The 13144-nt window shown below is 40.7% G+C and overlaps 1 protein-coding gene across 1 annotated transcript in view; it reads left to right on the forward strand.

Moving 5' to 3' along the window:
- LOC107793541 (uncharacterized) overlaps positions 1 to 7351 on the forward strand; it is a 28985-nt gene extending 21634 nt beyond the window's left edge. The window contains exons 3-4 of the mRNA XM_075225078.1: positions 4121 to 4988; positions 6942 to 7351. Of these exons, the coding sequence (XP_075081179.1) occupies positions 4121 to 4988; positions 6942 to 6988 (915 nt within the window). The 3' untranslated portion in view covers positions 6989 to 7351. The remainder of the gene's footprint in view (positions 1 to 4120; positions 4989 to 6941) is intronic.
- Positions 7352 to 13144: the final 5793 nt, after the last annotated feature.

Here is a 13144-nt window from a genome sequence, read left to right on the forward strand (position 1 = left end):
TGAGGGCCATAAAATGAGCAGCCTTACTGAGCCTGTCGACTACTACAAAAATGACCTCTTTACCTGCAGTCCTGATCAGCACCTACCAGCATTCTTCCTTTCCTGCTAAGTATTCCACCTTGAAACAAGTAGTGAGGTTTAGAGCAAGTACCAGATTGCAGGCCTTGAGTCAACTTTTGGAGTGCTGGATCTTGGGTCCAGCTGTGTTTAACTGCTTCCAAAAGTTCAAAAGAGACCCCAGAAATGCTGAATAGTTCAATTGAATCCTCCTTCCTGGAAAGGGCATCAGCTGCAATGTTGTCCTTACCCTTTTTGTAGGATATGGTTTAATCATAACCCAACAGTTTGACCAACCATTTTTGTTGGCCAGGAGTAGTGATCTTCTGTTCAAGTAGATACTTGAGGCTGTGATGGTCAGTCTTGATTACAAAGTGTCTTCCCAGTAGATAAGGTCTCCATTTTTGGACTGCAGTGACCAATGCTAGCAACTCCCTTTCATAGGCTGATAGTGCCTTGTTTTTCTCTGATAAACCCTTGCTGAAAAAGGCTATAGGCCTGGTGTGGTTAGCTAACACTGCTCCAATGCCAGAACCAGAAGCATCAGTTTCCACTACAAATTCCTTGTTGAAATCAGGTAATGCCAGAACAGGTGCTGTAGTGAGTGCCCTTTTCAAATTTTCCACTGCTTTAGTGGCAGCAGAGTTCCAGATAAAGTTCCCTTGCTTCAACAGGTCATGTAAGGGCCTTGCAATAGTACCATACCCCCTTATAAACCTTCTGTAATATCCAGTGAGGCCTAGGAAACCTCTTAAGCTCTTTAGAGTAGTTGGTTGAGGCCAGTTCACCACTGATTCTACCTTCTGACAGTCCATAGCAACTTCTTCTTCAGAGATTACATGACCTAAGTAGTCTATTTGTTTTACTCCAAAGGCACACTTGCTCTTTTTGACATAGAGCACATGGGATCTCAAACTTGGAAAGCTTCCTCAAGATGGATCAGATGATCTGCCTAGCTAGCACTGTATATAAGGATATCATCAAAGAAGACCAAAATTGATTTTCTAAGGAAGTCATGAAATATCTGATTCATTAGACTTTGAAATGTTGATGGAGCATTGGTTAGGCCAAAGGCCAAAGGGTATGACCATGAACTCATAATGGCCATAGTGAGTTCTAAAGGCAGTTTTTGGAATGGCCATAGTGAGTTCTAAAGGCAGTTTTTGGAATGTCAGGCTCATACATCCTGTTCTGGTGGTATCCAGATCTGAGTTCTAACTTAGAGAAATACTTAGCTCCATGTAGTTCATCTAATAGTTCTTCAACTATAGGAATAGGGAACTTGTCCTTCACTGTACAATCATTCAATTCCCTGTAATCCACACACATCCTCCAAGTGCCATTTTTCTTTTTTACCATTACAATTGGTGAAGAATAAGGACTGGTGCTATGTCTGATTACACCAGAAGCTAACATCTCATCCACCATCTTCTTTATTTCATTCTTCTGAATAGTTGGATTATAAGGCCTCTTGTTGACTGGAGAGGTACCTTCCTTCAGAGTAATTCTATGATCATGCATCCTAGAAGGAGGAAGTGTGCTGGGCTCTTCAAATAGATCCCCATATTTCTGCAATATGAGTTGCAATTCTACAGGTTCACTCTGAGTTTTCATTTGAGATTCCAAAGAGAACAGACTGATATCTCCTTCTACTGTTTCTTCTGTTAGTTTGCCCAACGATATCATGCATAGCTCAGGTTTAGCTAGCAACTTATCCATCTTGCCAGATTGGATTAGCTTAGCAGCAGGAGGCTGGATACCTCTCAAGGATATCTTTTGGCCCATGATAGTGAACTCCATCTGGAGCTTCCTGAAGTTCCACGTGATGTCTCCAAGAGTGATCAACCACTGAATTCCTAGCACCATGTTACACCCTCCAATGGGCAATACTAGCATATCTGAATCAAAGGAAACTCCCTGCATTTTCCATATCAATTTCTTGCACACAATGACTGTGTACCCTATTACCATCAGCTACTGAGACTGCAAAGGGTGAAATGGCAGTCAGAGCACATCCCAATCTCTTGGCAGTGTTGAGATCCAAGAAGTTGTTGGTGCTACCAGTATCAATAAGCACATGTACTGCCTTTCCTTTAATAGAGACTGTCACTCTCATGGTTCTAAAGTCATGAATACCATTCATAGCATGAACAGATACATGAGGTAGAATGGACCCTTCCTGATCAGTTTCTAAACCCTGTGCTATCATGGTTAATAATTCTGCAGGATCCAACATCTCTCCTTGCTCTATCTCTACTGGTTCAATATCCTCATCCACTTCCATGGAAAAGAATTGCCTCCTCTTCTTGTAGATGTGGCCTTGAGTGTACTTCTCATCACAGTTAAAACATAATCCTTTACTTCTCCTCTCCTCCATTTCAGCATGACTCAAAAGCTTGGCATTTTTGTAGGGTGGTTTAGGATTAACAGGGTAAGGGTGTTGGGTTTTTGGGAAATTCTGGGCAGTGGTTTGTGTGAATGACTGGCTTGGTCCAAAGTGAGAAGAAGGTGATTTCATAGGGAAGTTTCTAGGATTATTTCTGGGATTTGGCAGAATAGGTGTTGAAAGAAAAATTTGTTTTTGGACTTCTAAGGTTTGTTCTTGTATTCTGGCTAGGCTTATGGCTTTGGCTTAGGATCTAGGATTCAACATTTTAACAGGCAGTCCAATTTCAGGTTTCAACCCCCTTATGAAACAACTAGCGACATATTCATCTTGCAATTCTACTCTATTAAGCAATTCATCAAATAGATCAATGTATTCTTGAACAGTTGTTACCTGTCTTAGGTCTTTGAAATCCCCCATTGGATCGTCAAACAATTCTGCCTCAAATCTCGAATAGAGACATCCTACATACTCCCCCATCGAGGCCACTCCCTTGTAACCCTCGACTTCATGAACCCTTGATGCCATGGCAAAGCTTGACCTTCAAGTTTACAGGAAGCCAATTTCACCTTTGAATCTTCAGGTGTCCCATCCACATCAAAGAACTGCTCACACTTATAGAGCCAATCCTTCGATCCTGTTCCATCAAACTTAGAGATAGCCACATCCACCTGGTAATTTCTACAGGGAGGTTGATGTTCAACAGCTCTAGCCACTCGATCCTCTGCACGATTCCTCAGAACTTCTTCACCCCCATCTGCTACTGGTCCATTGTGTGCATGATTATTCCCATTGCCTAACATCATCTTCTTAATTTCTTCTAATGCCTGGGCAAATTTTGCTTCTACAGAAGTAGTTAATTCTGCCACAGTGTGAACTACAGAATCCACAGAACCCTTGAGATTGTCAACGTCCTTGCGTAACTCTGCCATTCGTGTATTGTGATCGCCCATTGTCGTAGCCAAGGAATCAGAGCTCTGATACCAATGATATGCAATAGAATTTCTGAAAATCAAAAAAGAAGGAACACCTAAAGAGTAAGAGATGAACTACTCTTGAACAGTGATTCCAAGAGCTTGATGAAGCCCAAAGAGTTGAGAGAACAGAGAAAAGGAAGTGTTATTGATCTTCACAACAATAGTTGAAAATACAGAGAACGGATTTGGGAGCTAGATATGAACCCACGTGATGCAGAGTTAGTTATAACTAACTTCTGGAAATCACATGACTTGCACGTGCTCCCTAACAACCTTTACTAACGACTTTAACTACTAACTCAACTACTAACTTGATTACTAACTATGATTATCCACTAACTATAGTTATTACATTCAGATACGTATCAGAAGACTAGGAGTTTTTCAAGGAATTTAACTCCAGTCTGCAGACTGGCCTTTCCTTAGCAACTGGATCTATGAGTTAAATCAAATCGGATGTGGTATCAATTGAATAGAAATGGAATCCTTTAGACGTGATCTCTCTATGGTTTCATAGTCAAGAGGTGCCCATAGGATGAGATAGTCCCCAGCTTTCTCCTATTTTCTCTTTGATAGCAATTTACAATATTATATTATAGCCATAAGCTGAATCTTAAGAAGTCATTCTATGCAGTATCTTAACCATAGATCTGGACACCTTTAAAAATGTCGAAGTTCTTATCTACTATTTTTTCTGTAGGTGATTGAAAAGACTGTACCTGCACTTGTGGATCTTGCAGAGATATCATCCCTTGGTGATCATAAGAAGCTTGGAGACTCTATAATCAATGTTCTTCAGGAATGTATGGAATCACAAGGGACAGGTCGTACTCAAATCAATAGCCATGTAAAAGAAGAAATTGAAGAACTACTGAATTCCAAACAGAGACTAAAATGGGAGAAAAATATGCCTAAAGAGGACCTTCATATCAAACAGGCAGCAGCGCTGGTGGTAAAACTAGAAGGAAATTCCCTGTTTTCATCAGGAAATATTTCCGGGGCTGCAGCTAAGTACTCAGAAGCATTGGCATTATGCCCAATTAGGTCAAAGAAAGAGAGAGTGGTACTATACAGCAATCGCGCTCAGTGTCATCTTTTGTTGCAACAACCCTTGGCTGCTATAGGTGATGCTTCTCGTGCATTGTGTCTCCATAATCCTGTGAATCGTCATGCCAAAAGCCTTTGGAGAAGAGCACAGGCGTACGACATGCTTGGTTTAGCCAAGGAGAGCTTACTAGATGCTATTCTGTTTATAAATGAGTGTTCTCAATCAAATGATCCTGATCTGTCTTTGAGACAAAACAAGGTTCCTGATTATGCTGAGCGTTTAGTAAAAAAGCAGATGCGTGCAGCGTGGTTGTTTAGAGAGGCTGCTATTAAACATGGTGAAGTTCACTGTGAGGGTGATGCTGGAGACATGTGTGGCCAGGAAACTGATGATTCTGAATGGGAGACAGCAAGTGAAAGTGAAATAGGAAATGAGGAGAGGGATGAAATTGGTGATGACATTTGTGGATGGGAAAATGAGGTTGAAAGGAAGGATAAGTACAAAAAGGCTTCAATCAAAGGTAATTTGATTCCTAATTTCTAATGTTTAATTGCACCTATCACTCTAAGCTTATAGAATTGGTGATTTATCCATCTTGAGAATATAAGCTATCCCGTGTATGTGTCGACTGAAGTTATGATTTTTATCGTCCTTGCTTAATTAATCTTGTATTCAGTATAGATTTCATAATAATTAAAAAAAACTTATATTCAGTGTAGAGTGGGTGGATCTTTCACAACCTTTGTTTTGCCTCAAATGATCCCATCTCCAACTCTTTCTGAGTACATAGTCCATTTTGGTGAGAGGTTTTGGTGAACACAATAATTGTCTATGATGTTAAACAGTTGAGAGCAACTGTCAATGTATGTATCCCGATTTTTCTGGAAATCATATTTAATATGTTCAGTACCAGATTTTTCAGATGACAGTCCCTCGTTCACCCAAAAAAAATCTGATGACTGTCCTTTTAAATATTTTTCCATATATCATTTATTTGTATTTCTCAGATTTTTCAGATTACTGCATTCTAGACTTTGCTAAGGCAGTAGAGCGCTGTTCTTTTATCCATCTTTACTTTCATCATTCGTGATAGTGATTTGTGAGAATGCATATGTTCAAATAGGTTAATTTTAATCCATCATACACATTTCTATGGCTTCAAATAAATGATCATACCACCACTATTTTTGGGAAGTGATTGAAATCTTGAACAATGATATATAAAGTGAGAAATGAATAAGCAACTTTCTTAACTCGGTTAAATGGTGGACGACCAGTGGTGTTATCCATTGTGGTTACTTCCTGAAGAGAGGGGAGCAAGCTGGACATGAAGTTATTATTTAATTAAACAGCCTGTGATGCAAGTATATGATTTCCTTAAAATAGTAAAAGATTAGAATGACGAAACAAATATCTAATAAGGACTTATCTTGGACACTTACTATGAAATTCATAAATAATAAATCTTTATTTTCTAGCAGTGTCAAATGTTTTTTAAACACTTTCTTCCCGGATTCTTCATGTTATTTTCTACAGCTTTAAACTTAGCATTATCTAAATGCCAATGTGTTATCCTGCTGATCCTTGTCTAGACATTTTTATTGTTTAAACAGTAATACTTAAAGATTGGCATCGTTGGGGTCACTGTTAGTTGAGGGATCCCAATATTTTGCCTATGAGTTCTTGGTAGTTGGGCGTGTTGAGCAAGTGCAGAATTAGCTGTAAGACCGTGGTTCATATGTCCAACCATAACATAAAGGGGAATGTTAACTAAGTCTGCCCTTCTTTCTTATGTTTCTTTTTTTTTTCTCTTTGTTTCATTTGTGTTTCTCTTATCTTTACATTTGGCGATTAAAAAAATTAATATAATGAATTTGATGATCCTTAACTTTACAGAGTTCAGTATATCCTTTGAACTTTGCTTCTGTATGTTAACTTTCTGCATTAATTGTTTCTCACCCATCCCAATAAAATTTTATTACTTTCCTTTTTTTCCTGTCTCTCCAAGTTATGGTCCACTCTTAAGCTTAATATGCATAGAATACCAAATGTATCTTTCCAGTGGGGTCCGCAATAATTCATGTCAAAGCCTATAAGAGCAAGGGAAAATGACAATGTAAAGATCAAAGAGTTCCTGAATATGAAATGGTCCCAATCTTCCTGAGACTGACAAGAAAAAGAAAGAGCAGGTAAAAAATTGGCATAGAGGGAGTACAAAGTGTTTAACTTACTTTTGTTGGACATACCTAATCAAACTAAGACCTAATTGGATGAGAGTTCTAGCCTTGTCGTCAAAGCAAATTTTTGGAATGCACATTGTTGTACATGAAAGTTTATAATTGTTCTGATTTCTTTAAACGTTTACTGTTCCTGTTGAAATTGGTATACATTTACTTCCCTGTCTAGCTGTTTCTGAATTTAAATTGTGATGCATCTTATTCTTGAATTTGACCCAACTTTTACACTGATGCAGAGATAAAACATGGATACAATGTGCAGCTTACTGAAGACGACGTGTAATTTTTCACCTATTAACCCTGTTCTGGGATATTTAGCATCCATTAGCTTGAGAATCTAAGTGTCTCTCTTGCTGTGTCTACTCTGCGCAAAGGCCAGAGGTGTTCATTGTTGTTTTTGCGTGTCGCATTGCTGAATAATCTCTCCCTCTCCCTCTCCTTCACTCTTTTACATATAGTTCAAATAGAGCTAGAGGAAAAGAAAAGGATTGTTAATGTGTTTATTTTTCAAGTTTTCCTTTTTGCTTTGGTTTGTTTCCAAGTCATTCTTTGAGAAATCAGCAAAAGTGAAAAATGATTTCTGTACATAAACTCTTTGGGATCTCTTTGGCTAATTCTGGCAAAATGCAGTTGTGAGTCGTCTTCATTGCTGTGATTGTGTCCAAAATGATTTTTTGGGTATTTATTGTATGGACCATAATTTATTAAATCAGTTAGCAGAAGGCTAGAAGGGCTTAAGCTGTGTTAGCCTAGAGGTTGTGTTTGAAATTGACTACTAAGTTTATTGCTGTTTCTTCCCAGCTTACCTGCAAATATTCGATACTTTTGGGTACTGGCCAAATTGAGCTCTCAAGACTGTAGTGTGTTGTCTGGAAGTCATTAGCCGAGGGTCTATCGGAAACAGCCTCTCTGCCCTTCTAGGGTAAGGGTAAGGTTGTGTACATCTTACTCTCCCCATACCTGTGGGAAATTAATGGGTTTGTTGTTGTCTAAAGTCATCTCTAGGGTTTGTGTCATCTCTAGGGTTTGAGCTGGCCATTGCTTTCTACAGTATTAGTGTAGTAATTTAACGTGTTATAACATACTCCCTCCATTTCAATTTATGTGAACCTATTTCCTTTTTAGTCCGTGCCAAAAAGAATGACCCCTTTCCTTATTTGGAAACAATTTACCTTTACACAATGATTTATAGCCACACAAAATATATGTGCCTTATTTTACACGACAAGATCAAAAGTCTTCTCTCTTTCCTTAAACTACGTGCACAGTCAAATGGGTTCACATGAATTGAAACGGAGGGAGTATTATTTATCATTTATAAGATGTTATTTTCTTACCAATCAGCACTTCTTATATAGGGTTACTATTGCTATTCCAGAGACCTGATTATGTAAATATACTTGGTAAATACTTAGTAAATTTCCTTCCAATCTGTTTGACCCAAAATTTAAATCTAGATTTAAACAATTAGATTTTCTAATAGAATAGAATTAATCTTATCCAATATTAATATCCAAAAGGTAAGGTCATTTAACTAATTTCGTGATAAACTGTCACAAGTTCCGTCAGATATCTAATAACAACATTATTTAATGACCCAAGAACTAAGAAAGATAGCATTTAATAGTAATAAATGAAATATAATGGCATTTAAGTAAATAAATGCAAGTGAGATAATCGGAAAAAAGTTGAATTCGATGTTATTCCCCCTGAAAATGGTAGGTGATTGATGAACCTTTGAATATTCGTACTCTTCTTGGATCGTGGAGAAAAGTTAAAAATCAGATCTGGGGAAAGATATATTTTGTATGTATGTAAAACAAGAATCTTCAAAGAATGTCAAAGCGTTGTTCCTTTTTAATGAGTGTCCAATCCCCTTCTATAACTATATATTTATCTATTTATATGGGAACATGGGTCATAAAACCCTAATAGCACAGATTCCAGGAATATTCACTGAAATATTCTCTTTAGAGTTTTATCCCTAAAATTAGTCGTTACTGCTCCGTTAAGGAAAGAACTCGTCCTCGACCTCGCATTCGTCCTTATCAGATCATTTCGACTTTGTCTTCGTCTTTTATTGAAATCATATCGATGAAGCGTGACAATCTCTGAGGGTTCTCTTAGTGTTGACATGGACCACACATGACTAGGATAATTTTTGCCCATACAATTAGTCCCTTTGCTCGTTGAGGTCCTCTTCGTGGGTGAGGTCAATGAGTGGATAATATCATTCATGATCGTCTTTATGGTCGAGCTCGCTGAACAGATAACATTGGCCGTGTTCGTTGTGACGAACATGCGACGTGGCTCTTTGTGGGCCGCATATTTCAAATCCTTTAAATTTTTCGGGTGATTTGTTGGAACCATCTATCCTAAGAGAAAGAGTGACATCATGACGTCATACGTTATGATAATGCTGGTTCTCGACGCACTGTGTCAATTCGCGCATGACCTTTGATTGGTTCTGCCGTTTCGATTCTGGTGCCTCAATCTTTATAAATAGGGATTGCTTCTTCATTATTCAAACTTTACTTCTTTTCATATTCTCTTTGTTCTCATAAATAAACTCCATTTTCTCTCTTGAATCTTCTTTCATCTCCTGAGCTTTGATTTTCTTCTATACTCCTATCTTTTCCATAACCATGTCTAACCCTTCTCCTAATGCTAGTAAAGAGAGTCGTGTCGTCCCTTTGGCAGTTGTGTTCCCTGCTCACGGGGAGGACGTTGTTGCTGTTGCAGAAGATGAATCTCGTCCATCAGTGGAAGAGATCATCCCTGGCAACCATGAGCTAGGCCTGACCTCCAACGGTAGCCGAACACGGCGCCCGATTTTTTTTTTATAATCAATGGCTCCTAAGCAGTTGGCTGAGTTCAAAGGTAAGTTTGGCCTTCCCAACAATGTTGAACTGATTCCTGCTAACGAGGACGAGGTGCACGTTCACCGTCCTAGGTACTGTGCTCTCTATGCCTACCCATTTACCATTGGCTATTCGTTTCCTCTTCTTCCGCTGGTGGAGGAGTTTTGCCACCACTATAGCGTTTTCCCCACTTAGCTCGTCCCTTACCTGCTCGCACCTGGCTTCTATACAGGGACGATGTTGAACCTTCGTCACCATGGAGGCAAAATTTTAGTGGTGAAGATGGACGACAAGGCCAGTCACCAATTCTGGCTTGACTACTTTTACGTCAAAATTAAGACCGTCATGGCTAATGTCGACAGTTTCCCTGAGGCTTGGAACCATACACGTAAGTGTTCGGGTCTCTTTCGTTTTTACCTTTTGAAGCTCTTTATATATTTCTAATTAGTTAAATAATTCTTCTTTCCCTGCAGCCAACAACCACCTTCCCCCTCTGGCTATACATATCGTCGACTAGGTCGTGTAGATTCCTCCCCACGCCGTTGGGATTCGTGACTGGCCGAGCTTATTTCAGAAGTTCAGACCGGCCCTCCCTTCGGCACGTAATTTCTCCTTTCTGGCCGTGTCCGTTTTTCTTTTTATGTCGGCTTGCATCATTGTAAAACCTCTTTGCTTTTTCTTCTTCAAGTCCAGTCAGGAGGTCTTCCAGAAGGAGTAGGGCATTTGTGCCCTCATTTAGGAAGAGAAGGGATGCCACGCCTTCTGTCTCTGCCCCGTCATGGCTACTGCGCCTTCTGCACCAGCCCCCCATCCTGGCTGCTGAGTCCGTTCCCTGGTTGTTCTCACTTCTTGATGAGGATGACTAAGACTCCCCCCTTCCCCCGTGATGAGGATCTAAGCCCTCGCAAGGGAAGGTTGTGGATGTCGCGGGGGAGGGGGAAGTCCCTATGGCCATCGATTCAGTGGAGGTTGACTTCACTCTTCAAGAGACAGCGACGATACACATCGGAGACGATGTTGGGGATAATATTGGGGCGAGCTCTGAGGCCCCACAACTAAAAGAGACGAATGCGGGCGTGCTAATATGTCCTAAGGGGAGATGGTCGTGGAGAGGACACCTGATGATGGCCCCGTGTCTCTGAGGCAAGACGAGGATTTATCCTCCATCACAGCAGTGGATGCTTCTCCGCCAGTCAATGACGGAGGAAAAGTCGTCGTTAATGAGGATGATGAGTCGAGTTGTGACATGGACCTTGATGATCTAAGAGTGATCGACGGGGGGCTCACCCAACTCCAGACGAGGATGGAGGGAGGCTCTAGGAGCATTATGATCCCAATGGATCATGACTTGTTGTGAAATACCGAGGAGGTAGTCCCTACTCTCGGTCCTCTCTGCTCTGACTCCGAGGGTGTGACCTTCAAGGAAATAACTGATGGTACCTTGTCGAAGAATGTCATCGGTCTCGCTCTCAAGGTAAGTACAGTTGTTGTCCGTTCTTTTCCTTTTGTCTTAGCTTATTTTTAAGTTCAAACTTTCGCTTTTTCTTTGATTTGCAGATGGTCATTCTGGAAACAGAGAGTGCTCGGAGGGGGAAAAGACGTAAAGAAATTTATGTGAAGTTGAAGGTAAGTACATAGAGTACCGTTAAAAGTACTGGGACCTTCGGAAGCGGCTACGTGAGGAGGGTGACGTGCCGTATTTAAGAGAAAATTTGAAGAAGAAGGACGATGAGCTGATGGCAGTCGTGGAGAGGTTCAGCGTCCTCGATGGAATGTTGAAGAAAAGGGAAGAGCTCGAGATAAGTAAGGGCGAGGAGGCCCAGTGCAGTGATCTTCAGGCTCAGTTGTTTCAACTGCGAAGTCAGTTGGACAAGTGTCAGCTTGAAATCGACACTCTCAATAGGGAGATCGCTGAGAAACAGCAAGTTGCTTGAGCAGGCGAAGTCTTCCCGACTGGATGCTCGGAGAAAGATTAACATCCTTGAGTGGGCGGACATGACTCTCCGTTTTGAACGAGAAAATGATTTGTCAACGACTAGGGCTAAGGAGGACCGTCTTGAGGGGAGGATAGAGGAGTTGGACAAGGAAAACTCCGAGCTGCATGATCGTGTTGTTGCTCTAGAGGCCGAGAAGGCCTAACTGCTTGTGCGGCCCTCTTCGTCTAAGTAGTGGATCCATGTTGAAGCCGACTGGATGTGTTCTTTGACTTGAATACAGCAGGCTCTATTTCTGAGGCGGCCCTCGAGGATGATCGGGTCAAACATCATGAGGCTCGACTTTCTTGTGGTTATGATCCTGCTATGCCCTGACCTGGTTCTGATGAGGATGAGGACGAGGGTGTGGATCGACTCACGGACAGAGCTTGGTATGACTTTTCCTACGGTCAAGGTGGGGACTCAGAGGGCGTCGAAGGCTGGGATGGCGATGGCGTTCAAGTCCGGGATGGCGATGGCCGGTAGTTTTTATTTTTACTTCTTGTGTATTTTTGTTGGCCTCTTCGAGCACTTTTATAAAAAACTCTTCATCTGAATATGAATATCAAAGGTGAATTTTGTTTTACATGTACCTTTTTCATTTTGGTGTTTTGTTTCTGTACTTTTATGTTTTGCTTTTGTACTTGCATGTTTTTCTTCTTTATTCTTTTTATTGTTTCCATCCTTTAGGTGGTCGTAGCCTTAGGGTCGAATAGACGTGGGCCGTATTGGCCCTTTATTTACATAATTCGAGTATGTCTCTTAGTTGAGATGTGGCCCAGGGCCGATAGGTGTTGTTCGACATCGGTCGAACTTAACCTTTTATTAAATCGTTGACAAGGGCCGATAGGTGTTGTTTGAGCTTGGTTTAACTTAACCTTTTACTAAGTCATGGTCGAGGGCCGATAGGTGTTATTCGAGCTTGGTCGAACTTAACCGTTTGTTAAATCTTGGCCAAGGGCTGATAGGTGTTGTTCGAGCTTGGTCGAACTTAATCGTTTATTAAATCATGGCCAAGGGTCGATAGGTGTTGTTCGAGCTTAGTCGAACATAACCATTTATTAAATCGTGGCTAAGGGTTGATAGTTGTTGTTTGAGCTTGGTCGAACTTAATTGTTTGTTAAATCATGGCCCAGGGCTGATAGGTATTGTTCGAGCTTGGTCGAACTTAACCGTTTATTGGAGCGATTTCGATAAATGTGTACTTCTATTATTTTGACAATGTTGCTCTGATTACATTATTTTGCCCTTGGGCAAATTTTGGAGAAAGTTACAAGCTTTGGGTGTTGGCTGGCGTTCCAGTCCTAGTCTCAGTATATCTAGTCCCTTCATAGTTCAAGTTGGAGAATTTTGAGGAGTCAGGCAATGAAAACTTTGTCTGCTCTTGTGCGTTCCAACTTGAGGTATCCCGCTCGTCGCCTCGTTATAAACCTCCTTGAGAAAACCCTATAGGGGCAAAACTCAAGTGAGGGAAAAATAGTACGACTTACAGGGTACTTCTTATTTCTTAGAAGTTGAAGTACTTGAGATGGTTGATATTCCAATTGTTTGGTAGGAGCTTCCCTTCCATAGTTTCCAATTGGAATGAGCCTTTGTCTACTTTGC

This window comes from Nicotiana tabacum, chromosome 11 (genome assembly GCF_000715075.1).
Source record: "Nicotiana tabacum cultivar K326 chromosome 11, ASM71507v2, whole genome shotgun sequence".
NCBI lineage: Eukaryota > Viridiplantae > Streptophyta > Magnoliopsida > Solanales > Solanaceae > Nicotiana > Nicotiana tabacum.